At 41.8% G+C, this 25,550-nt stretch overlaps 1 protein-coding gene across 1 annotated transcript in view; it reads right to left on the bottom strand.

The window, feature by feature from the left end:
* Positions 1-1,731: 1,731 nt before the first annotated feature.
* The window catches only part of EIF2AK1 (eukaryotic translation initiation factor 2 alpha kinase 1), a 62,692-nt gene continuing 38,873 nt past the window's right edge, over positions 1,732-25,550 (bottom strand). Inside the window, exons 9-15 of the mRNA XM_040356805.1 lie at positions 18,698-19,049; positions 15,846-15,954; positions 12,337-12,443; positions 8,653-8,770; positions 5,753-5,832; positions 4,340-4,573; positions 1,732-2,667 (exon numbers count right to left, since the gene is read on the bottom strand). Coding sequence (XP_040212739.1) covers positions 2,545-2,667; positions 4,340-4,573; positions 5,753-5,832; positions 8,653-8,770; positions 12,337-12,443; positions 15,846-15,954; positions 18,698-19,049 — 1,123 coding nt within the window. The 3' untranslated portion in view covers positions 1,732-2,544. The remainder of the gene's footprint in view (positions 2,668-4,339; positions 4,574-5,752; positions 5,833-8,652; positions 8,771-12,336; positions 12,444-15,845; positions 15,955-18,697; positions 19,050-25,550) is intronic.

Below are 25,550 nucleotides of genomic sequence, written 5' to 3'. Positions count from 1 at the left end.
AAGTCTCTAAGATAGATAAGTGCCTTTCTGGGTAGATCAAGCTCTTCTTCTCCCACTTGATCTAGAAGAGTATACTCTTCAAGGATTGAAAGGCAGGGAAGTGCCATAGCATTTGAAAACATCGCAGATCAGTAAAGCCACATCCCTTTCCAAAACTTGGTTAAAGATAACCGAGTTTCAGTATGAGATCAGAAAATTTGATAGTCTTTGGGATGCCCCTAATTGTAATATTAGCACAGCGACTTCCATTTTCCTGATCATCTATTTGGACACTAAAGCCTCAATCTGTCTCTCTTGAATGTCTACTTTATCCTTAAAGTGATTGCAAAGTCTGTTATTTTTATTGAAAAAAAAACACAAACACACGTTATACTTACCTCCTCACAGTTGCAGTGGATTTTCACAGAGCAGCTCCATTGAGACACGGAGCTGCGGCCCACCCCATCTCTCTCTCTGATTGGCTGACTTTGTTTGACAGCACTGGGAGCCAATTACGCTGCTGTGTCTCAGCCAATCAGGAGGAAGAGTCTTGGATGGCTGAGACATTCATGGTAAGCGCTGGGCAGAGATTGGGCTCAGGTAAGTATTAGGGAGGCTGCTGCACACAGAAAGCTTTTTATCTTCATACATTAAGATAAAAAAAACTTCTGGCTTTACAACTCCTTTAAGCTGCTGCATAGCATGTAATGAATCTTCGAGTTTGGTTTTTAAGGTCTCTGTTTTAGGTTTTAAAAAATTGTGGATTCAACTTGTTTGGTGCTTTAGGCAGCCCATTAATATGAATGGGCTACCTTAATGCATTGCATCAACATTTGGAATGCATGCTGATGCACTGCAACAGCTTTTGTAGCTTATGTTGGGTGAATTAAATTTGCATTAAAAGATCTGTGGTCTTCAAAGTGCAATTTGCATTTTCTAAGGGGGTGCCTATGAAAATCAGTTCTTGTAAAGCACACTCAAAATTGAGAGTGCAGGTTTAAGTGATCCATAGAATAAAATTGTCCATTCCTCATACAGTTATTATGCACTTCACTGTTTAAGCTCCTCTGATATCAGTTTAGGATTTCTTGTACCATAGGGGCTGGGGGGAGGAACCAACGCACGCAACAGAAGACCAAAGAGGGAGGTTTTGGAGCTCACAGAGGCAGAAACACAGTAAGAAACAATTTAAAGAAAAATAGATTACAAGGGTCATTGAGTGCTGGATGTGTATATATATTTTTTGAAAATAGGATAATAGTTTAATGTCACTTCAACTCCGGTACACCTTCACAGGCGTTGCATCATTCTGGCTAATTTAGATTGCTGAAGATGTCAAAACCAGAAGATTAGGCAAAGAAGTTTGTTTACCGGAGGAGAGGTACGTACTTGGTGGCTTTAGTTTTGCTTTATATATTCAAAAAAATCCCTAATTTTTTTTTTTAATGACTTAAAGTGATTGTTTACGGTCACTTTGTAAAACAACACATTCAGTTTAAAATAGAAATGAAAGACAAAACGTGTAGATAAAAAATTAAAACATAAAAAAAAAAAACGTTTCCCTATTTCATAAGTGATCACATTCCATCTGTTCTCAGCTGCATTAAAAGAGCTGAGGGCAGAAGCAGCAGCACACTGATCTTCCCAGAATGTCTGCGCGGCGTGGGCGCATCAGGACAAGTCTGATCATTGGAGGAGAGCAGACTAGGTTCCAAGCACAGCTAGAGAACTGACCACGGTGCGCTCTCGTGCTTAGGTGTGGTAATTTTTTATTAGGAAATCAGGAGGGACTGACAGAAACACCATTCCATACAAAGGAAACAACACAAAGAACAGGAGACTTCATATAAGTACATGTTACAGTCGCCACATAGGAAGAGGAATTGTTGGGTAACAAACACCTTAAAATTCTTACCAGGACCATTATTCTAAAATGACACTCTCAGAAAAATGGAACTGAAACTGCCACCTGAGGATGAATACTTTTGCATTTGTACAGTCACTTCACGTTGGTAAGTTGGAAGAAAGGGTTCATTCACTTTAGCAGTCTATTGCATTGTGTTAACTTGTGTATTGCTGTGCATTAATGTGTGTACAGTTAAGAATTCATTAGAACTGGGCTGTCAAAGCAAAGGATCAAAAAAATTCACTTAATCCCCTTTTTGGGAATGCTTTACAATACATTACACTGAATGTGCTATGATGCTCTGTTGTACATTTGCATTGGCTGCATAGTACCACTGGGGTGCAATTCACAATTAATAGCACAACAAAGAACAGCACTCATTTTGCAGTAATACACGGTATCACAATCCAATGGCGTGCAGAACAGTAGAAAGCATTGAAGTTGGATGCCAAAACGATGCTCAGGTTTCATAATCTGTAACTTTATAAACATTTGTTTACAATAAACTGGACCAATAATACAGCTTTCCAAGTTTATCATTTCACAGGTAAAAACGCCAAAAAAAGTCATGCATATATAAATAAAGTTATTTTATTTTACAATGTACAAGTTTATGTACGAATAGGCAAGGGGCAAGTTGGCATGAGATGAAGAGGGATTTATACTGGGGATTCTATTCCCGGTCTGCTTGACATCTGTTCTTGTAACAGCTCCAAGCTCTTTTTTAGTCTCTCGTTTTCTTTCTCTAAATCGAGAACTTTTTGCTGGAGATCCTGCATTGCCTAGTAACCAGAAGAGGAAAAAAAATTAAAAAGCCAATATGCATTATGCCAACTGCCTGGCTGTCAATAGGATTTCATTTTTGGGTCAATAACCCGTAATAACTATAAAGATCAGAAGTTCTGACTTTACAAAAGGTCACTGACTCACGTACTGAAGACACAGGATTAGCATTAGGCACCAATGACAGCTCCAAAATTTCACTTATGAAAGGTCAGCTTTAAAATTATATCTAGACTACTGCTGTAGCTCAAGGAGCTGCAATGGGGTCCACAGCCAAAAAGGGTGTAGGGCCATAAAAAAAAAAAATAGAGTCTGATCCTACAAACACCTCCATTAGACCCAGTTCACACTGGGGCGACACGACAGGCGGCTCAGCCGCCTGACCTGTTGCGTCCCATTCAATGCAATGGAACCGTTCTAATAGGAGCAACGCAAGTCGCTCCGACTTGGAAAAAGGTTCCTGTATGAATTCGGGAGCAGCTCGGGGCGACCTGCATTGACTTCTATACAGAAGTCGTTTTGCAAATCGCCTCTGAAGTCGTCCTCAGGACGACTTGCAGAGTCGCCCCCGAAGTCGTGCCGCTGCTGTGTGAACAGACTCTTACTCTTTGTAGCAACTGTACGGCTATACTTTCAAGTAAACAAACATTTCAAGAGAAAAAACATGGAGGCTGCCATTGCTTAGGTCTTGTGATTTTAAATAGATAGTGAAGGTAAAAGCCTTTGTATAAGACTTTGTAACTGGTTTGGTTGAGATCACTAGCCGTTGTGGAAATCAAACCAGTAAGTGAAATCCTTTGCTTTCTCCACAACAGCTAGCTGAAACACAGCAAATAAACTTTCAAAGTGGGGATATAGTGAAAAGTGCCCGAATATAGATCCAGATTGTAACACTTGATAAAGGTGTGACAGCAGGACGATACTGCAAATATGTTCAAGACATAGCTATTGGCCAAGTAAAGTGTGCTTTTAAAGGAATATTTAGTAGCTTGGTGCATATTTTTTTATTATGATCAGGAGATACAAAAACATAAAAAAACAACAAAAAAAACTTTTTTTTTTTTAAATTATGTAGTATTTTATCCAGCCAGCAGGTGGAGCGCAATTATCTTTTCTACATCATTAGCGCCACTGCTTTTCAGCTGTTCTAAAAAGCCTTTTTTTTACTAGACTCAAATGAACCACCAGTGGGTGGGGGAAGAAATTTGGTTTACTTGTAAAATCTTTTTCGTTGCAGTACATCACAGGACACAGAGGGAGTTAATATTCACAACTATTTGGTTGTGTTGCCAACTTTAGGTGAAGCCAAGCCCAGTTTTGTAGCAAGCAATAGGGGAGGCATCTCTGTGTCTTGTAATAAACTAATCCTCCACAATAAGCATTTTACAGGCAAATAAAAAACCGAATTTCTTAACCACTTCAATACCGTGCAGTTTCACTCCCTCCTGCCCCCACCCAGGCCAATTTTCAGGGCTGTCACACTTTGAATGACAATTGTGCGGTCATGCAACACTGCACCCATATAAAATTTGTAAAAAGAAAAAAAAATGTAATTCACACAAATATAACTTTTTGGTGGTAATAAAATCCTTTACAATCACTTTAACAGTGAAAAAAAAGGACAACGATGACTGCCATTACAGCAAATATTACCCTTACATTAATACTTACATTTTCCTTTTCACTAAAGAGTTCACATTTCAGCATTTGATCAGCAGATGGTCGTAGTCCACATTCTGCACTGGTCAGTAGCTTAACGTATTTGGTTTGCACTGGCCATTGATTTTCAAAGGATTTTGGAATAATGCCTTTGCTCAGAGATGTTAAAATGTCACTTCTCTCCATCTCAGTCCAGAATGGGTGGAAGAGTTCCAGCAATATAACGCCCACACTGTACATATCAGACTGCAAAACACAATGTTATGGTTTAAAATGAGAGCAGAACAACCCACTGGAAATATATACAAGTAAAAATTTATGGTAAAACTGATAAGATTTGCTGTTGCAGGTTGACACCTTCAGAAATAATATACAGTTGAACCTCGGATTGCAAGTAACGCAGTTAACGAGCGTTTCGCAATACGAGCACTGAATTTTTAAAAAATCCTGACTCGGTTTGCGAGTGTTGTCTTGCAAAACGAGCAGGATTCAAGCCACAGCGGAGTGTAGTACCGCATTTGGCCTGAGGTGGGGGGCGCCAGAGTCGAGCGGAGCCGTTTGGAAAACCTTGAAAATACTCAGCTCCCAAACCTTTCCAAGGTTTTCCAAGTTCAGCCGAGTTGTCCTAGGGCCTTTCCAATCGTTTGAGGCTCCCCGGCACCCCCCCCCCCACATGCAGTATTGCATGCCATTGAAGTCAATGCAGAACAAATAATTTTTGTTTCTGTGAAGCATATGCTTCAGTTTAATTCTCCCTGCTAGTAATGCTGTGTGTGTTAGAAGTAAAAGGTGATTTCAGGTGTGACTCATTCCTCTGTGTCTAAATGATTAGTTAAGTGGCTCATGTTAATTATTCTGATTGTTTATTGTGGTAATTACCTCTTCTATATGCAGGGCCAAGCTGTCTAGATAACGTATTCTGTTACAACTAGTAATTAACTTCACTGATGTCATTATCTAAAGAAATGTGTCTTCAGAGTCGGCGCCAAAGTGTCTGCCTATAATCTGTATGGAAGCCCCCACTGTGTGTGAAAACGGGGTGGAGATTTCATTGTTCTTTGATTGAGGATTAGCTTGTAAACTGCATATATACCTAGCAGCATGCTGCCATTAAATTATTAGTGTCTTGTTCCAGCAGTAAGCTTGGCTCATGTGTGGATTATTGGGCGACCCCAGGAATATTCCTCCTCGTGGGATATTGGGTGATTTTCTTTATGGGAAGAAGGGAATGTTTGACGGGGATATCATTCTACTACCGTCACAGTTTCCATTGACTTCTATGGGGAAACTCTCTTTGATATGCGAGTGCTTTGGATTCCGAGCATTCTCCTGGAACGGATTATGCTCATAATCAGAGGTTCCACTGTAAACATACAATATCTTCATTACCAGTTGCATAGAGCAACATTAGAAGTAATACTGTACCTTAAAGTCATAGTGTGATCCTTTCATCTGTTCTTGAGCAGCATATAAACAGGTGCCAACTCCTGAAGTATGTGTTGACTCTGCGTGTGACAATTACATGGTACTGTTAGAACTCAAATGTTTGAAGACATAATAATAAGAAACGAATTTACAGCAATTAGAGTGTATATAGTGTACAATAGGCATTACCCATGTCTTAAAAAAAAATTACAGTTACAAAAGACATGAAAAGAAGCCTGCTGCATTCCTGCAGAATATAAACTGGGCATATAATACAAAACAAGTTGTACAAGTAAATAAATGATAAAAATGGTGGTGGTTGCTGGTGCATTGTATATAATGTCAGTGACAAAAAGAGTGGCTTTGTGTTATTGGTCCTCACAACCAAAATCATCAGGAAGGCTTCAGAGCCATGGATAAAAGTAAAATATTATTTTTATATAAATATATATATTTTATTTATTACACACATCAGTGGGTGGAGTTTTTTTTTGTCTGCCTGTAGTCGGAAAAAAAATGTACGGTATTCTTTGAAAGTCCAGCTTGGTTCCACCCCTTGAAATTCCCAAGCCTTCCAGTATGTTACAGAGGTTGTCAATCACATTAAAGGACAAATGGAGGCAAGATTTTTAACATTTACAGGTAAAGCAAAGATTTTCATGTACACTAGCAACCTACTCTAAAGCTATTGATGTTTTTGATATGTGGTCTTCACTTCACATAGTCCCTCTGATTATGTATTATATAATATATATTATGGGGCAGATCCACAGAGAGAGTACGCCGGCGTATCTACGGATACGCCGGCGTACTTTCATATTTCCCGCGTCGTATCTTTGTTTTGAATCCTCAAAACAAGATACGACGGCATCTGGGTTAGATCCGACAGGCGTACGGCTTTGTACGCCTTCGGATCTAAGATGCAATTTTTCGGCGTCCGCTGGGTGGCGTTCACGTCGTTTTCCACGTCGAGTATGCAAATTAGCTATTTCCGACGATCCACGAACGTCCAAGTCTAAACAATGACGTCCTTGCGACGCCATTTCGCGCAATGCACGGCTGGAAATTTAGGGACGGCGCATGCGCAGTTCGTTCGGCGCGGGGATGCGCTTCATTTAAATGAAACACGCCCCTCTACTCGCCGATTGAATTAGGTGCCGTTACGCCGCGAGAGATACACTACGCCGCCGTAACTTACGGTGCAAATTCTTTGAGGATTCAAAGCTACAACAAGTTACAGCGGCGTAGCGTATCTCATATACGCTGCGCCCATGCAATTCTTTCTGGATCTGCCCCTATGTATGTATATTATATGCTCAAGTTAAAACGCATGTGTTTGTGGCAAGTTTACATTAAAATTAAATATATAAGTATAGCACAATATGAGCACACAGTAATTTAGTGTGTAAATATAGGATTCGACTGAAAAGCAAGAGTACGGGGTGTACATCAGCTGTGTCATCATGTGACAACTGTATATCGATTAGGATTTGTTTTTAAGAATTACAGTGCCATCATCCACATACAGAAAGAGAAGGGATAATGTATATTAAAAAGTGTGTGTTTAGTATCACTTTAAACCTACAGTGTAGAAGTGTAAAGGCTGGAGACAGTAAAAGGAATGGGAATAGATAAGCACCATATAAGATGGTGGGGGGAGGAAGCAGTACTAAGGTCAGTGACTTCAAGGTCAAATAGGAGTTGAATTGCACTTTAAGATAAAAGGCTTGTCTGAATAGGCAAGCTATAAAAGCATACCTATGGCAAAAAAATAGTAATTCCTCTAGTGTATAGTACCTTGCTCCTGATTCCTGCTGCAGCCTTTGCAAAGATTCTGGTTATTGATAAGGGTGCATTAAAGAAGTTTCAGATGCTGTAGTGCACCATGCAGAATGAAAATCAAGGAGAAAGACTATTAGGTAGATTCACAGAGAGTTAGGCCGGCTTATCTACAGATAAGCCGATCTAACTCTGAATCTAAGCCGACCTATGTTTAAGTGTATTCTCTAACAGAGATACACTTAAACATATCTAAGATAGGACGGCTTGCGCCGTCCTATCTTAGATTGCAATGTTTTGGCTGACCGCTAGGTGGCGCTTCCATTGCGGCCGGCCTAGATTATGTAAATGAGCTTGTACGCCGATTCCCGAACGAACGCGAGCCCGCCGCAGTCGATTAACGCTGTTTCCGTACGCGATAGGCCGCCTAAAGTTATTCCACCTATGAGGTGGAATAACAATGTCAAGTATGGCTGCCGTTCCCACCGCGAGGTTCGAATTTTTTACGTCGTTTGCACAAATCGTCTGCGAATCGGGATTTACGTCGTTTACGTACGCGTCAAAATCAATAGGCCCGTACGGCCTACTTAGCCACAATGCGCACTGGGAAATGTAGTCGCCCGGCGCATGCGCAGTGACAAAAAACGTCAAAAAACGCAAGGTCAAGCCTCATTTCCATACAACACGCCCCCCTCCAAGTCATTTGAATTAGGCGCGCTTACGCCCGCTCGTTTTAGGCTACGCAGCCGAAAATTAGCAGGTAAGTGGTTTGAGAATCACTACTAGCCTAAATAATTTACGCCGGTGTAGCCTAAAAAGACTAGGCTAGGCCTTCCTAATTTTAGGCCAAGGTACGTGAATCTACCTATATGTGTTGGCAGATGGTTTCACCAGCTGCCAGGTACTATATCAAACTATATGATATTAATGTGTCCTATGGAAACCACCAGAACTTAGCTTTTATTAATCTGGCTGCACGCATTGGTTAAAACCAGGTTGGCCGGGTAGCGGAGTATTTTTTTTGCAAAGCTGTGTACCATAATTACACCCTGGCAGACACACAAGCCAATTTATTGGTTTTTGTATATGTTCATGTTAACATACAAATGCAACACACTTACCATTGGTCCCTTCTTTCTTTAACCAGTGGTCTGAATGTTGCAAAATATCTCTGCAAGCAAGCCCAAAATCCCCAATACGTACATGCAGGTCTGGTCCGTGCAAGAAAATATTTCTTGGCTGCTCAAAGAAGACATACAAACATTTTAGTGCAACAAAAAAGGGGTGATATAAGCTTATTGTAATAGCTAGGCACACATAACTCTGTGTCTAAAAAGCAATGACTTAGGATAGCTATATTAAATTAAAAGAAAGCCTTTCCTCTGAGAAAATGGCAACTACCAATGGTGACTGCTCATTCTGGAATTGTTCATTTGGCTTTCATTTTGCCCGCCCTGGCTTCAATATTTTGAATCGTTACCCCAGAAGAAATATGCTGGTAAGGGCTTTGATTTTACTCTTCTGATCTCTATTCTTGTTCTAGAACAGTGGTTCTCAACTTGGGGGTCAAATGATGATTTGCCAGGGGTCACCGAATCCTGGGCTGTTCCTGGAGCCCTTGGCCGCCCACTTAGCCGCTTTGCATCCGCCCATTCAGTTTACGTTATGGCTGGGGGGCAGAGACTAGAGGTCAGCTGACGTGAGGAATGTGGGAGAGGATGGAGGCGACCCTATCTCCTGATTTTGGCATAGGCATCACTGGTGCCAGACACCACAAAGTCTGAGACACCGTGAATCCAAAGACACAGCGAGTAAAAGTCCCCACTACAGTTCTCAGATCAGCAGATGACCTTGATCAAGAAAACCTAAGTTGACTGATCAGAACTCCCCGCCAGCGCTGCCACTGATCCTATTAACCCCACCAAGGAGTAAGAGAAGGAATAAAAATAGAGAATACATGGAAGGGAGAGGGGAAACAAAGAAAAAGGGAGCGAAAAGACGGCTGGAGCGAGGGATTGGGGGGGGGGGGGGGTGACGGGGAGGGAAAAGAAAGAAGAACAAAGACAAAGAGGAGTACATCCTCAAATATACCATAAGGGGTTTTAATACTGTACGAGTGGAAGGGACTCAAGGAGCACTAAATGTTAGTGGGTTAGAAGTGCAAATTACTTGTCTTGCCTTGGGTGCTGACAACCACCGCTACAAAATAATTTTACTGTAAGGGGTCCCCACAACTTGGGAAATTTTATCACGGGGTCACGGCACTAGAAAGGTTGAGAACCACTGTTCTAGAATATATTGAAACCAGAGGGTCAGCATAATAGCCAACTACTATGTTTTGGTCAACAATCGCAGCTCCCATTTTTTTCGTAGGAAACATTTACTTTAAAGTGGTTAAGTCATATATTGAAAAATTAAAACTTGGCAGCTCCAAAAACTATAGCTGCCGACTTATAATAAGCAGACATTCACCTATTCCTAGTTCCAGCACTCTCACCTGGCTGTTTTCTTCAAAGGGCTTCAGTTCCCATTTGGCCCTGCAACTTTCTGGGACCTGTGTTGTGTCCCATAAGTCTGTGGAGGAAGGTAGGGGAAGACGGGAGGCAGCACTTCCGCTCGGATAACCACGATGAGCCGACCGGGAAGTGGGGGAGCGAGTGGAACCTGTCAAAACCAGGTGCCTGCTCCCCCCCAAAAATGTATTTTGTGCCAAATGTGAAAGAGCGGCATTTCCTCTTTTGAATGAAGTTACGCTTTAACAACATTTCCTGAAATCCACTTTTTAAAGCAGGTGAGCGCCTTGCTATTTCTCCCAAACAATAGGTTTTTCCTTTTTCCACCTGTTCACATTTCTACCCTTTTACTTATCCTCCCTACCAGTGTTTCCTAAACTTTTGTCCACTCATGTACCATCATTGTAAACACTGAAATGTATCAGTTCCAACTGTGCTATTGAAAAGGACTACACGTTGCACTGTGGTCTTCCACCCACAGTGCCAGCAACCAGTAAGGATCTAGTCTTCTCCAAGCGTGCACTGAATAAATACGAACCCATAAAATTGGTGGTCCACCACACTCCCTATTGTATCTGCCGCTTGAAGCCCACACTAGTGGAAATGCATGGTTAATCGATTCCTGGGCCCTTCAATGTCCTACCAATAAAACACGGCTCACTACTTGTTTTTCTTTCCTTCTGTCTCCAAATACCAATAGGCAGTATATTAACCTTTTCCTGACTGGGTGCCTATGTAACTAGAGAATCTAGTCAAGATTTTATTTCTCCATCAACTTCAAAAGTACCTAGGTACAACTAAGCAGGCATCTCCTTCGCAGACAGTAAAACCGTGTACACACGATCGGTTTGTCCGATGAAAACAGACTGTTTTCATTGGACAAACCGATCGTGTGTGGGCCCCATCGGTCTGTTTTCCCTATCAGTGTTAAAAAATAGAACACGTTTTAAAAATTTTCCTATGGATAAAAAAAACGATAGAAAAATCCGATCGTCTGTGTGGAACTCCATCGGATAAAAATTCAGGCATGCTCAGAATCAAGTCGACGCATGTTCGGATGCATTGAACTTCATTTCTTTAGGCTCGTCGTAGTGTTTTACGTCACCACGTTTTGGCACGGTCGGATTTTTGACTGATGGTGTGTAGGAAAGACTGATGAAAGTCAGCTTCATCGTATATCCGACAAAAAAACTTATCGGATTCGATTCCATCAGATATCCGATCGTGTGTACAGGGCTTAAGGGCCAGAGCACTCTAAAGCCAAAAATAGAAAAACAATATCTCTCATTTTTTTTCCACACAGATTGCACTTCGGTTGAGTAAAAAGTTTGTTTCACATACTTCTTATTTTTGCTTTGTGTGTTTGACTCCTAGACCCTTAGCCTAGTAAGCAACAGCTAGATCATAGAAAGTATATAACACAAATCAAGTTACATATACACTTAAAGCGGGGGTTCCCCCTAAAAAAAAAATTCTAACATTACATTAAGCTCCATTCCGACATTGACTGTACGCTGATCTTTTTTTTTTGCCGTACATACCGTTATATCTTTATTCCCCCCCCCCCCCCGACTTCTGGGTAGTGAATCCCGCAGGAGTGGGCGTTCCTATGCACAGGCTAAGTGATTGACGTATGACATAAGCTTCCCCCCGCCTTCATCCCTCTTCCTTCCGGGGGCTACGGACTTCGGCTCTGTGACTGTCCCAAGTCACATGACATCACTCCCGCGCATGTGTGCGGGAGTCGACGGTCACGATACGGGCCCTTTAGAAACAGCACGATCATGCCCTTTCTTCAGTGTGAATGCGCGGTTGACGTCGGCGCAAGCGTATATGGTAAATATCTCCTAAACCGTGCAAGTTTAGGAGATATTTCCAGTACCTACAGGTAAGCCTCATTATAAGCTTACCTGTAGGGAAAACTGGTCTTTAAGTCCCTCACCAGAAATCAGATCTACCATAAGTGAATCATAGTAACAGAGTGCATGGGAAAACACATACCAGTGCATCTTAGAAATAACTCACGGTTCCAATTAAAGCCCAACTCTGGGAAATGTAAAAATAATACCTTGCAGTCAGCTGTGCCCACACTGTAGGGTTAATTGCCAGTTTAGTTCTAGGGGACATAGAAAATAAGATCTACTTACTCAATCCTCTGCACTGTCTGAGGCCCCACTAAAAGGGATAATGTTTACGTTTCCCAGAGTTGATCTTTACATTTATAAAGTTAAAATAAAAAATATCCTTCTTGTATGGAACGATCGCACATTAATAATCATGAAAACACCATACCTTCAGATCTCTATGAAGGACTCCCATGGAATGGATATATCGCACTCCCTGCAACAGTTGGCAGAATATTCTGAGTGTACTAGACACATCCACAAACCCAAAGCATCCTGTGAAAAAGTTAAACCCAGTTAATGGTAGAACACAAAGGCAATCATTAAAGGATAAGTTCACCTTTAGAAACAGGTTACACCCGTATGCAAAATTCTCCCATTCCCCTATTTTTTTTTTTCATTTGCCAAAACATCTTTTCGTTTCATATAGTAAAGTCTACATTTGGTAAAAAAAAAAAAAATCAGCACAAGGGATAATACCAACAGTCAGTAGGAAGTATCCCTTATGCTCCTTTCCCAGTCAGTCCTATCCCCTCACAGTTAGAACACACTGAGGGAACACATATTTAACCCCTTGATCGTCTCCTTGTGTTAACCACCTTCCATACGAGTGACATTTTACACAGTAATCAGTGCATATTTAGAGCACGGATCACTGTATGAATGTCAACGGTCCCAAAAATGTGTCAAAATTGTCTGATCTGTTCGTCGCAATATCACTAAAAATCACAGATCACCGTCATTACTAGTAAAAAATAAAAATGCCATAAATCCTTCCCATAGTTTGTAGACACTATGAATATACGCTTATTGCAATTTTTTTTTACCAAAAATATGTAGAATATATATTGGCCTAAACTAAAAAACTTTTTTGGGGGATATTTATAATAGCAAAAAGTAATATAGAATACATACACACATTTTTCAATTGGATGTTATTTTTATGTTTATAGCGCGAAAAATAAAAACCGCAGTTGTGATCAAATACCACCAATAGAAAGCTCCATTTGTGGGGGAAAAAAAGGAAGTAAATTTAATTTGGGTACATCATTGCATGATGCCGCAATTGTAAGTTAAAACTACGCTGTCCCAAATTGTAAAAAGTTCTCTGGTCAAGAAGGGGTTAATAGTTTCAGGGCGGGCTATGGGTGTCACTTGTACCAGTTCTGGGTATTGATAATGGTGGGTCCTAGGTAAGGATGATCTCTAGCGTGTTCGTAAACCCCATGTGCAGAGCCTGCCAGGAAGTCGGCAATGCGCTGCGCTAATCACAGGCAGCGAGACATTTCCCGATCTCTGCAGCCGTGCATCGGGACAATGTCTCATTGCCTGTGATTAGTGCAGTGCCGTCTTCCTGGCAGGCTCTACACGTGGGGTTTGCGAACACGCCGGAGCTCATCCTTAGTTCTAGGGTTATAGTGGGTGTTTCTGGGCCTTCATGTGGCTGGTGAGAGGTATAAATGTGTCATTCCTGTCTTGCAGCATGCCAAAGAATAATGGCTTACTACAAGACTACAGAGGAAGGGCTATGGGAGGGTATTATGAAGGGGTTTCCTTCATATGTAAAGGAATCACTTCACAGAGAGCAGGGCTCAGAGGGCGAGATCTGGGGGGTGGGGCTCTCCCTGTTCACACTGGTCGGCATATTTAACTGGGCATTAAATTCTAATTGTGATCCATACAATCCTGCCCAGCAGCAGGGCTAGCTTTCAGAACAGGGAGCTGTGTATGAAGGGGTTTCCTTCTTAAATAATGCTGTGATCTGTGAGGGGGGACTTGGGAGGTTTGGTCTCTTCCTGTAGGTGGGATTGAATGCGAATTAGGATGTATTCAATCTCTGCCGCCATCAGAGCTGTGAGGGAAATTACATAATTTACAGTGTACAGACTCTAGCTGTGGAAAAGACAGAGTTTATCGGCATGTTATACAGAGTGTCACACGATACAAAGCCACAACTAAACCCAGAATATCAGGGGATCTGTAGACAACAGAGCAACATGGTACATATGGTGGGACTGATCATTCTATTCAGTTCTAGTGAAAAGAAAGGTGGAGTTCATCTTTAAAAACCAGTCAGATAAATGACCATACCACTTCACAGAACCAAGGTTTACTGTAATTGATTTTTGGATACTGTAGATCTTGTATTCAAATCTCTATGATTCTGAGGTCCAATGGCACACTGTTGCATGCTTAATCATAAATTATATACAGTAATGGCGCACGCTTAATAGAAGATATAATACATTTCCAGTAAAGTCCTTTGAGCAAAAAGCTCTGAAGTGAGAGAGTAGTCTTGAGATCTGGGCAGCCTTGTATAGGGAGCCGAAGCCGAACTCCAAACATGTAACAGAAAAAAACAACAAAAACAGGCGCCACTTAGAAAACTGTAATCTTTAATATAAAATCAATATCAAAGCACTCACATGGAGGTTACTGAATACAGGCATGTAGATGAGGTCCAGAAGACAGCCAATTCTCAGTCGTGTTGTGAAGTCCCCTGTAGCAGTTTCTGAAGATTCCATTTGCTGCGCTTGTGCTGCATATGGAGAAGCAAGTGCCTAGTAAACCACAGATAATTTCCGGGTTGACTGTGCGGTAACCAGATGGAGAGCTGGAGCGCACATTGAGACGCAGCGGCGTGAGGGGGGGTGACGTCACTTCAAAGGACCAGAATGCAACGTGTTTCGGTGCATGCGCCTTGGCAACTGCTACAGGGGACTTCACAACACAACTGAGAATTGGCTGTCTTCTGGACCTCATCTACATGCCTGTATTCAGTAACCTCCATGTGAGTGCTTTGATATTGATTTTATATTAAAGATTACAGTTTTCTAAGTGGCGCCTGTTTTTGTTGTTTTTTCTGTTGCATGCTTAATCATATCCTGTCCTCAATATGTACCTGTGAAATTTAACTTTTTTAATAAAAAACACCCTGTTAAAAAGCCTTGCTGGCTTGTAAGAAAGGGCATTTTCACACAGCCTTCACGGTGTTAAATTTACACCAAACAAACAGGACCCATATCTTGACTTCCTGGATTATGTGGCTTATAATGGATTGTATTAGAAAATGCAAAATTGTCAATATGGACTGTGACCAGGGCTCAAGTCCTGTGGCAACACGTGGGAACATAGTCCCTGCACTTTTTTCACAGCAGTAACGCAGTTCCCTTTGTAGGACTAGAGCAGTCAGGAGCAGCAGGGAGCAGCCGAGCTGCCCGAGCCAATCTTACACTAAGCGGCGATGCCCAGCTCGAGTCACTGTCAGGGGCAGGCGAACCTTCGTAATCCTTTATGTTACTGGCCGATCTGTATATGGATTCATCGGGTAGTGTGCGGGTATTCCATCACTTCCTCGATGCTGCCTGGGAGCTTTTGTCATTGTTCCCAGGAGACATTGCGGTACAGTGGATTGAAGAAAAAAACAACATGCGGTTTAGTAATTATGCATATGAGCGTATATTTTTTTTTTTTTGGTGGGGGAGTGGATCTTGGGTGGGAGTTCCCACACTTTTTTCCCCAGGACTTGACCCCTGACTGTGACCAGCAGATAGCGGTATGATACACCTGCCTATGGATGCGCTTAGCTGGTGCCCATAATTTGGCCAACAGTACTAAAGAGAAGCAACAAAAAACAAATGAAAGCAAACAGATCTTTTTAATATTATTTAGACTTACTTGAAGAATCTCCTCCTTTCCTGTAACATTCATTCCTCTCTTCAATCCAATCCCACAAAGACTTTTCACATAGTTTCATTTGTATATGCAACATCAAATGATATTGTATCTAGAAGAAATGGCATGGTTATTGTTTATATACAGCTCCACCGAGCAGTAACTACATTCCGCATAACACAATTGTTAAAAAAATTATAATTTCAGGGGCCTTTTGTCAGTGAACGAGCCATACTCTCAATTGTGCATAACATACTATCCAGTCTGCATACAACCTATTTCTAAATGTTTTCCTCCATACCGACTACCCAAACAGATCTAGGATGTACACCCTGTACGGTTTAGGAGATATTCCCCTCGCAATGCGCCGCTGATTGCAGCGGGGATCCTCGGCTAAAGGCCCGGCAGCCGACGGACCTTGCCGGAATGAAGTCTCCCGCGCGCATGCACAGGAGTGACGACATCGCCGCTCCAGCCAATCACAGCGCTGGAGCGGCGATACCCGGAAGACATGCCGAGGCAAGATGACATCTCGCTCGGCTTGGACCAGGCAAGTTCTCCACACCTCGTTCGAAGGCAAGTATTTCATAATGAGCTAGCATGCAGTGCATAATAGCTCATTATGCCTTTTGTCTTTCAGGTGTAAAAAAAAAAAAAAAAAAAAAAAAAAAATTGTTGCGGGTATACAACCGTGTTAAATAAGTTAAAGTGCATATAAAACAAAAAAAACAAACAAAAAAAACAACAACATTAAAAATGTAGGATGTCCAGCTTTATTATTGCTTTAACCACTTGCCTACTGACCACTTGCACTCCCTTCCTGCCCAGGCCAATTTTCAACACTGTACACAAACATTTTTTAATCATTTTTTGGAGACAGACAGAGCTTTCTTTTGGGGGTATTTAATCACCACTGGAGTTTATTTTTTGCTAAACAAACAAATTGAGACCGAAAATTTTGAAAGGGGGGAGGGCAGTTTGTTATAACATTTTGTAAATAAGTAATTTTTCTCCTTCACCGATGAGGCTAATGGGCACTGATGAGCAGGGCAATGATGATTAGTGTTTATGTCCCCTGTGTGGATTGCCCCTTACTAGCTCTCCTCATGTGCTGTCAGCGTGAGGAGCCGACTGCCGATAACTGGCAAATCCTGTTTACACTGATAAGCTGTTACTGGACACAGCTGATCAAATGGTAAAGAGCCGCTGTATAAAGCTCTTTACTTTGATCTGTGTCTCTCCACCTCATCCAATCAGAGAAGGTCTAGTATTTGTTTAAAAAATATAAAGCTTCTCCTCAATGGCAGAGAAGCACTCAGCTCAACTCTAATTCTGGCAGCAGAAAACTCCAATTTGTGATGCTTTTTGTTTCACCATAGCATAGGCCGGGCAAACTATTCACTCGAATGGGCTGTTCTATGGATAACAAACACACCAAAGTAGCTCCTGTAGCCTTTTTGGCAACGAGTCAAGTGTGTCTTGGCATATTACAAAATGCGCAACTACTACTTGTACTCCTGTTTTGGGTCTAATTAGGAAATAATGGCATAGCGAGCGCAATGCTAATTTTTCACGCATTCCTGGAAATGCAGGCAGGCAGAAATGTGCATGTCTGCCCGTTTTTCTGGGGAGCTCAGTTGAGAATGCAGCCCGTGGGTATGTAGCTAATGCTACTACAAAATATTGCAGCACACACAGTGGCTGCATCATTTTAGAATGCAAACACTTTCTTTGGGTTAGTTCCACTCAAAGAAACTATTTAAAGTGATACGAAAGGTTCACCTTTTGCACCATGTTACGCCCAAATTTAGGGTGTAACATGCAAATGCCTCCCCCATCACACTGCCCCAATGAATCTTTCTCCAGGCTGCCAACTGTCAATCCATACAGAAGTACAGGCAGAGAGCTAGAGGAGAAGTTTGTAGGTCTGACATTTCACCGGCAAGCCACTGATCACAGGTGCAATGCTTTGCTGGGCCCTGTAAAAAAATAACGAAATAAATGCACATTTTTTCCTGCAAAAACATGTGCATTTATTATTTGTTTAGTGAACCTTGCCTTTAAAAGCTGGAATTCTACTGCAGCTTACCAGTCTCTAGATGTGGCAGTATTCATTTTTTTGATTTGTCAAGCTAAGAACACCAAGAACATTTTCAGCAAGTGATGATTCTGTCAAAAATGAAGCGTCTTGTCTATGCCTGTGAACTTAAAGCGGGGGTTCACCCAAAAAAAAAAGTGTTAAAACATTACATTCAGGCGAGTTGTTAGAATGACAATCAGGTGTTTTTTGTTTTTTTTTATCGTTGCCGTACATACCGTTTTATAGATATATGTTCACCGCGGCTTCCGGGTATAATCTGCGGGACTGGGCATTCTTGATTGATTGACATGCTTCCGACCGTCGCATACAGCGCGTCACGAGTTGCCGAAAGAAGCCGGACTGCGAGTCGGCTCTATAAGGCGCCTGCGCACCGACGTTCGGCTTCTTTCGGCAACTCGTGACGCGCTGTATGCGATGGTCGGAAGTATGTCAATCAATTAGGAACGCCCAGACCCGCAGATTATACCCGGAAGCCGCGGTGAACATATATCTATAAAACGGTATGTATGGCAACGATTTAAAAAAAAAAACACCCGATTGTCATTCTAACAACTCGCCTGAATATATATATATATATATATATATATATATATATATATATATATATATATATATATATATATATATATATATATATATATATATATATATATATAAATAATGGCAAAAAAAAAAAAGGAGATCTGCTTTAAATTGCATCCCTCTAGTATGTCGATTATCAGGGTAAACAAATAAGAAAGACGTTTATACATACTTCAAAGTATCGATGTAAGCATAATTCCTTTTGATCACAGTCTTCTTCGTCACAAGAAGAGTCACTTCCATCATCCTCAGAGCTGAATGGACAGCGGTCTCTTCGGCATAGATCCTGAGATGTGTCGAGCTTTTTATATACACTGGACACTGGGTGGACATTGGCATTAGAGTCTTTGTTTCCACAGTAGTAAACATCGGACACAGTAAAGTTTTGCACATTGCTTTCAGGAGAGCACTTATTTCTATTTACAGACATCATGTCAATACTCTGTGACGGATTCCCCTCTCCTGAGTCAGCAAACACAATGGAGCCATTGCTGCCCTCTGTGCTCTGGATATCTTTAAAAGGACTGCAAAAAAAAAAAAAATATATAAAAGTGCCAAAAACTCTAACAAGATAATATGAAATACATCAAAAAAGGAAAACGAGGTCTCTGCATAAAATAAGTAATCGAAAATCATTGCAGTATTGGGTATCTGTTTACATTCCTTGTAGTTTGCACTGCTGTGAGGGTTTTGTAAGATTAGTTGGGTTCATCTCAGAATTCTACTTCAATGTGGCAGAGGTTCTAACTGCGCCCTACTCTGTCAAAAACAAGGAAAATTATTTTGGCTGAATTTCAAGTTTCCGGCACTTTACAGAAAGATAAGTAGACCAGCAAGTCAAAGAACTAAACACTGCAAATGGGCATGAAGGGATAAGTAATTGAACCTATTAGAGGAATGTACAGTGAGGAAAATATGTATTTGATCTCCTGCAGACTTTGTAAGTTTGCAGAGGTTACAAGAAATGAAGGGTCTATCATTTTTATCATAGGTGTATTTTAAATGATAGGAACAGAAAATCAACCAGAGGCGATTTAGTTCGCATGTGCCGCGCTATATAAGTTTTCATTCATTCAACCAAAAATCCAGACAAAAAATGTGATACAAATGTTAAATGTTATAAATGTAATTGCAGTTCAGTGAGTAAAATAAGCATTGGATCCCCAAGAAAGACATGACACGAGTACTTAGTGGAGAAAACATTGGGGCAGATTCAGAGAGAGAGTACGCTGGCGTATCTACTGATACGCCAGCGTACTTTCAAATTACCCGCGTCGTATCTTTAGTTTGAATCCTCAAACCAAGATATGACGACATCTGGGTTCGATCCGACAGGAGTAAGGCTTCGTACGCCTTCGGATCGTAGATGCAATACTTCGGCGTCCGCTGGGTGGAGTTTGCGTTGTTTTCCGCGTCGGGTATGCAAATTAGCTTTTTCTGACGATCCACGAACGAACGAACGTACGCGCGGCCGTCGCATTCTCTTACGTCGTCTCTAGTCGAGTTTTTCCGGCGTATAGTTAAAGCTGCTATTTTGCGGCGTATAGATAGACTTGCCATGTTAAGTATGGCCGTCGTTCCCGCGTCGAAATTTGACATTTTTTTTTTTTGCGCAAGTCGTCCGTGAATAGGGATGGACGTAAGTCACGTCTAAGTTCAAAAAATTACGTTGTTGCGACGTCATTTCGCGCAAAGCACGGCGGGAAATTCCGAAACGGAGCATGCGCAGTTCAATCGGCGTGGGGACGCGCTTCATTTAAATGAATCACGCCCCCTACCCGCCGATTTAAATTACGCGCCGAGAGATGCACTACGCCGCCGTAACTTACGGCGCAAAATCTTCCTGGATTAGACTTAAAGCCAGGTAAGATACGCTGCGCCTTTCTAAATCTATGTGAATCTGCCCCATTGTTGCCAAGCACAGAGACAAGACATTTCTTGTAAGTTGGTTACCAGGTTTGCACACATCTCAGGAGGGATTTTGGTCCACTCTTTGCAGATTTTCCCTAAATCCTTAAAGGGTCACTAAAAGGAAATTTTTTTTGCTGAAATGACTGTTTATTGGGTATAGAGACATAAAAGTTAACGGATTCCTTTTAAAAATGATTAAAAATTGAATTTAATCTATCATATAATGTGCCTCTAGTTTCACTTTCGGTTTTAAAGGTACATACATGAAGTTCCGGGTGAGAGGTGAGTCGGGAAGACTCACAGAACAAAAACAAATCCAGGGCAGTGTTTTGTTTTTAAAATGAATCTGATTGGTTCTGAGGAGTTTTAGACACACAGTAATGACAGCTTAGACCACTGTGAAAACCTCCCAGTACGATGGTTATAAGGAAACAGGCAACCAGGAAGTGTGGAGATCACAGCAGAATTACAGCTACTTCAAAGCAAAAACTAACAATGAGGACATGAAACCAGTACTGCAGTAAGGTAAAGGAAGCTATTTAGCAAAAAAAAAAAATTTCCTTTAGTGACCCTTTAAAGTGATTATAAAGGTTTTTTTTTTTTAACATGCATACATATCATGTTTACCTCCTCTGTCCAGTTGGTTTTGCTCAGAGCAGCCCAAATGCTCCTCTTCTGGGGTCCCTCGTTGCTTCTCCTAGCCCCTCCCTCTTTTGAGTGCCCCACCAGCCAGCAGCTTGCTATGGGGGCACCCAAGCTAAGTCAGAGCTCTGTGTATGCTTCAGACAAGGAGCCCCGACCTGGTCCTGCACCTTTTCTCCCCTGATTGGCTAACTGACTTTGATTGACAGCCGTAGGAGCCAATGGCACCATTGCTGTGTCTCGGCCAATCAGGAGGTCCAGGATAGCTTAGATATTCGTGTACATCGCTGGAGAGAGAGGGGGCTCAGGTAAGTAATTAGGGGGGTGCTGGGGAGGCTGCTACTCACAGGAGGTTTTTTACTTTAATGCATTAACCACTTGCTTACTGGGCACAGTAATTACCAATTAGTAAGGTGAAATTTCAGCTTCCGGCACTGCGTCGCTTTAACTGACAATTTCACGGTCGTGCGACGTGGCCCCCAAACAAAATTGACGTCCTTTTTTCCCCACAAGTAGAGCTTTCTTTTGGTGGTATTTGATCACCTCTGCGGTTTTTATTTTTTGCGCTATAAACAAAAAAAGAACGACAATTTTGAAAAAAAAAAAAAATACAATATTTTTTATTTGTTGCTATAATAAATATCCCATTTAAAAAAAAAAAAAAATCTTTTTTCAGTCTAGGCCGATACGTATTCTTCTACATATTTTTGGAAAAAAAAAAAAAAAAAAATCACAATAAGCGCCTACAAAATAGGGGACAGAATTATTATTATTTTTTTTTTTTTACTAGTAATGCCGGCGATCTGCGATTTTTCTTCGGGGCGGCGACATTATGGCGGTACATCGGACACTTTTGACACATTTTTGGCACCAAAAAATATGCACTAATTACTGTATAAATGTGACTGGCATTGAAGGGGTTAACACTAGGGGGTGAGGAGGGGGTTAAATGTGTATACTGCTTAATGTTCTAACTGTAGGTGGAGGGGGGGTGACTGGGGGAGGCGACCGATCTGTGTCCCTATGTACAAGAGACACAGATCGGTCTCCTCTCTCCCTGACAGGACGCTGTCTGTGAGAGCCGGCAATGAGAAATTATCTCATATGTTTACATATGAGATCATCTCTCATTGGCCGCACAGATCCCCTACCGAACGGCCACTCCGATTGGCCATTCACGGCGATCTGTGATTGGCTGTGTCCAAGGGACATGGGCAGCACAGTTTCCCCGCTGCGCGCTCGGGAGCGCGTGCGGGGAACGAGCAAAGGGGCGGACGTCAATTGACGTCCACTTGGATTTTCAGGTCCGCGCTGTAGCCGTCATTCGGCTAAAGCGTGGGCCTCTAGTGGTTAAGGTAAAAAAACCTTCTGCTTTTACAACTCCTTTAAGGTTTTTTTAGCTGTTGCATGGCAACATGAAGTTTCAGCTCCCTCCATAAATTTTCTATAGGATTAAAGGTCTGGAGACTGGCTAGGCCACTCCAGGACCTTAATGTGTTTTTTCTTGAGCCACTCCTTTGTTGCCTTGGTGGTATGTTTTGAGTCAGTCATGCTAAAAAGACCCACCCATGACTCATCTTCAGTGTCCTGGCTGAGGGAAGAAGGTTCTCATCCAAGATTTTACACTAATAGGCCACGTCCATTGGCCCCTCAATGCAGCAAAGTCAGCCTATACCTTTAGCAGATAAACAACCCCAAAGCATAATGCTTCCACCTCCATGTTTGACTGTAGGAATGATGTTCTTAGCACCATAGTCAGCATTTTTCTTCCTCTAAACACGGTGAGTGGAGTTAATGCCAAAGAGCTAAATTTTGGTCTCTTCTGACCACAACACTTTCTCCCAAACCTTCTCTGAATTATTTATTTGTTCATTAGCAAACCTCAGATGGGCCTGTACATGTGCCTTCTTTAGGAGGGGGACCAAGGCAGCATATTACGTTACCAATGGTTTGTTTGGTGACTGTGGCCCCAAATGCCTGGATATCATTTAGAAACTCCTCCCGTGTAGTTCTGGGCCGATCGCTTACTTTTTTCCATGATCATCCTTACACTATGAGGCAAAATCTTAGATGGAGCTCCAGACTGAGGGCGAATTATGTTATGTTTTTCTTCCATTTACAAATAATCGCTCCAACAGTTTTCTCACTAAGCTTCTTGCCGATGGTCTCTTAGCCCATTCCAGCCTTGTGCAGATCTACAATCTTGTCCCCAACGTCCGTTGACAGCTCTTTGGTCTTGCCCATGATGGTGGGTTTGAATGGAAGAAAGATTCCGTGGACATGTGCCTTTTATATATACAAGTTGTGGTTGGGAGCACCGTTTTAAATTGACAGGACTAATCTGAGTACCAATGTATAAGAAATAGTGCAGCGCAATATAAATACAATTAACCACTTGCCGTCGCTGCACCGCCGAAATACGTCCACAAGGTGGCTCTCCTAGGCGAGACCACGTAAATGGACGTCCTGCCTATTAGCCGCCACTAGGGGCGCACGCGTCCTGCCTATTAGCCGCCCCCCGCTCGCCCCCGACTCCCGTGCGTGTGCCCGGCGGGCGCGATCGCCGCCGGGCACACGCGATCGCTCGGTACAGAGCGGGGAACGGGAGCTGTGTGTTTGTAAACACACAGCTCTCGTTCCTGTCAGCAGGGGAAATGCTGATTTTCTGTTCATACAATGTATGAACAGAAAATCAGTGTTTCCCCTAGTGAGGCCACCCCCCCCCCCCCCACAGTAAGAACACACCCAGGCATACTTAACCCCTTCCCCGCCCCCTAGTGTTAACCCCTTCACTGCCAGTGGCATTTTTATAGTAATCTAATGCATTTTTATAGCACTGATCGCTATAAAAATGCCAATGGTCCCAAAAATGTGTCAAAAATGTCCGAAGTGTCCGCCATAATGTCGCAATACCGAAAAAAAAATCGCTGATCGCCGCCATTACTAGTAAAAAAAATATTAATAAAAATGCCATAAAAATACCCCCTATTTTGTAAACGCTATAACTTTTGCGCAAACCAATCAATAAACGCTTATTGCGATTTTTTTTTACGAAAAATATGTAGAAGAATACGTATCGGCCTAAACCGAGGAAAAAAAATGTTTTTCTATATATTTTTGGGGGATATTTATTACAGCAAAAAGTAAAAAATATTCATTTTTTTCAAAATTGTCGTTCTATTTTTGTTTATAGCGCAAAAAATAAAAAACGCAGAGGTGATCAAATACCACCAAAAGAAAGCTCTATTTGTGGGAAAAAAAGGACGCCAAGGACGCACGACCGCGCAATTGTCTGTTAAAGCGACGCAGTCCCGAATCGCAAAAAGTACTCTGGTCTTTGGGCAGCAATATGGTCCGGGGGGTAAGTGGTTAAACTGTGCAAAACACAGTTGTTATACCGATAACAATTTAATCATGAATGGTGCATAAATAATGCAAAAAAACAGTCCAAAAAGTGAAAAATTCCAAAGAAATAGGGTGACAACCACTCCAAATCTTCACCGGTGACTTTAACTTTAAATAAGTTATACCTCCACCGTTAAGAATGGCTACTCTCACCTTAAGGTATGGACCCCTGTTTTACCAGGCAGTCATACCAGCAGAAATCGATAGACAGATTGGTGCAATATGTGGATAGCAAACTTCTTGGGCTCTGCAGCATTGAGATCGAGGATAAGAGAAAAAACAGATCCAAGTGCTCTCTGCTTTAAAAACGGCTTAGGTTTATTAAAAAGGCATTAACAGGCTTCTCACATTAGCCAGAAAGGCAAAACGGCAGAAAGGAAATACACACAACATGTGTCTTCTCAGAGATGGCAGCAAGCGACTTCAGGCTCCTTCCCCCGTACGCGTTACGTTGTAGCAACTTCTTCCCCCCCCGGGGCGGGGCCTAATTTTGTGATTGTCCGGTCAGTGTTCAGCTTGCATTCGTGAAGGGGGAGGTTTATTTTATTTAATTTTTGCGCTAATTGCACCCTTTTTGTTTTCTAATCTGTGTACCACATGAGCACAAACTGTAGCCAGTCTGTGGGAGCCAGAATTATTGATGGTAGGAGATCAAATACTTACTTTACTCACTGAACTGCAACTCAATGTATAACATTTGTACCATGTGTTTTTTTTTCTGGATTTGCGGTTGATATTCTGTATCTTAGGAAATAAAGTGCAGCGCTAGATATAAAGGTCTGGACAAAATCCTGACTGGTGAAAGGTAAAAAAAAATTAATACAATAAAGTCCCTGTGATGAGAACTCCAAGCAACTGAATAAATTGCTCCAAATGGTGAATGATGCACAGTTCGAATAAATGGATAAAAATCTTGTATATTTGTCTGCAGTTATCATCAAAAATTAGAGTAAATGGGTACTCTTACCGGATGTTGTAGACTTACATGTTTGTACAGCAAGTCATAAACGGCTTGTTGGTCTCAGCAGACCCACGAACTCTGCACAAATGGTCAATCCAGGTGATGA

The sequence above is a fragment of the Rana temporaria genome, chromosome 6 (genome assembly GCF_905171775.1).
Source record: "Rana temporaria chromosome 6, aRanTem1.1, whole genome shotgun sequence".
NCBI classification, from domain to species: domain Eukaryota; kingdom Metazoa; phylum Chordata; class Amphibia; order Anura; family Ranidae; genus Rana; species Rana temporaria.
The sequence above is the reverse complement of the archived record's forward strand: the minus strand, read 5'-3'. Positions and strand labels throughout refer to the sequence as shown.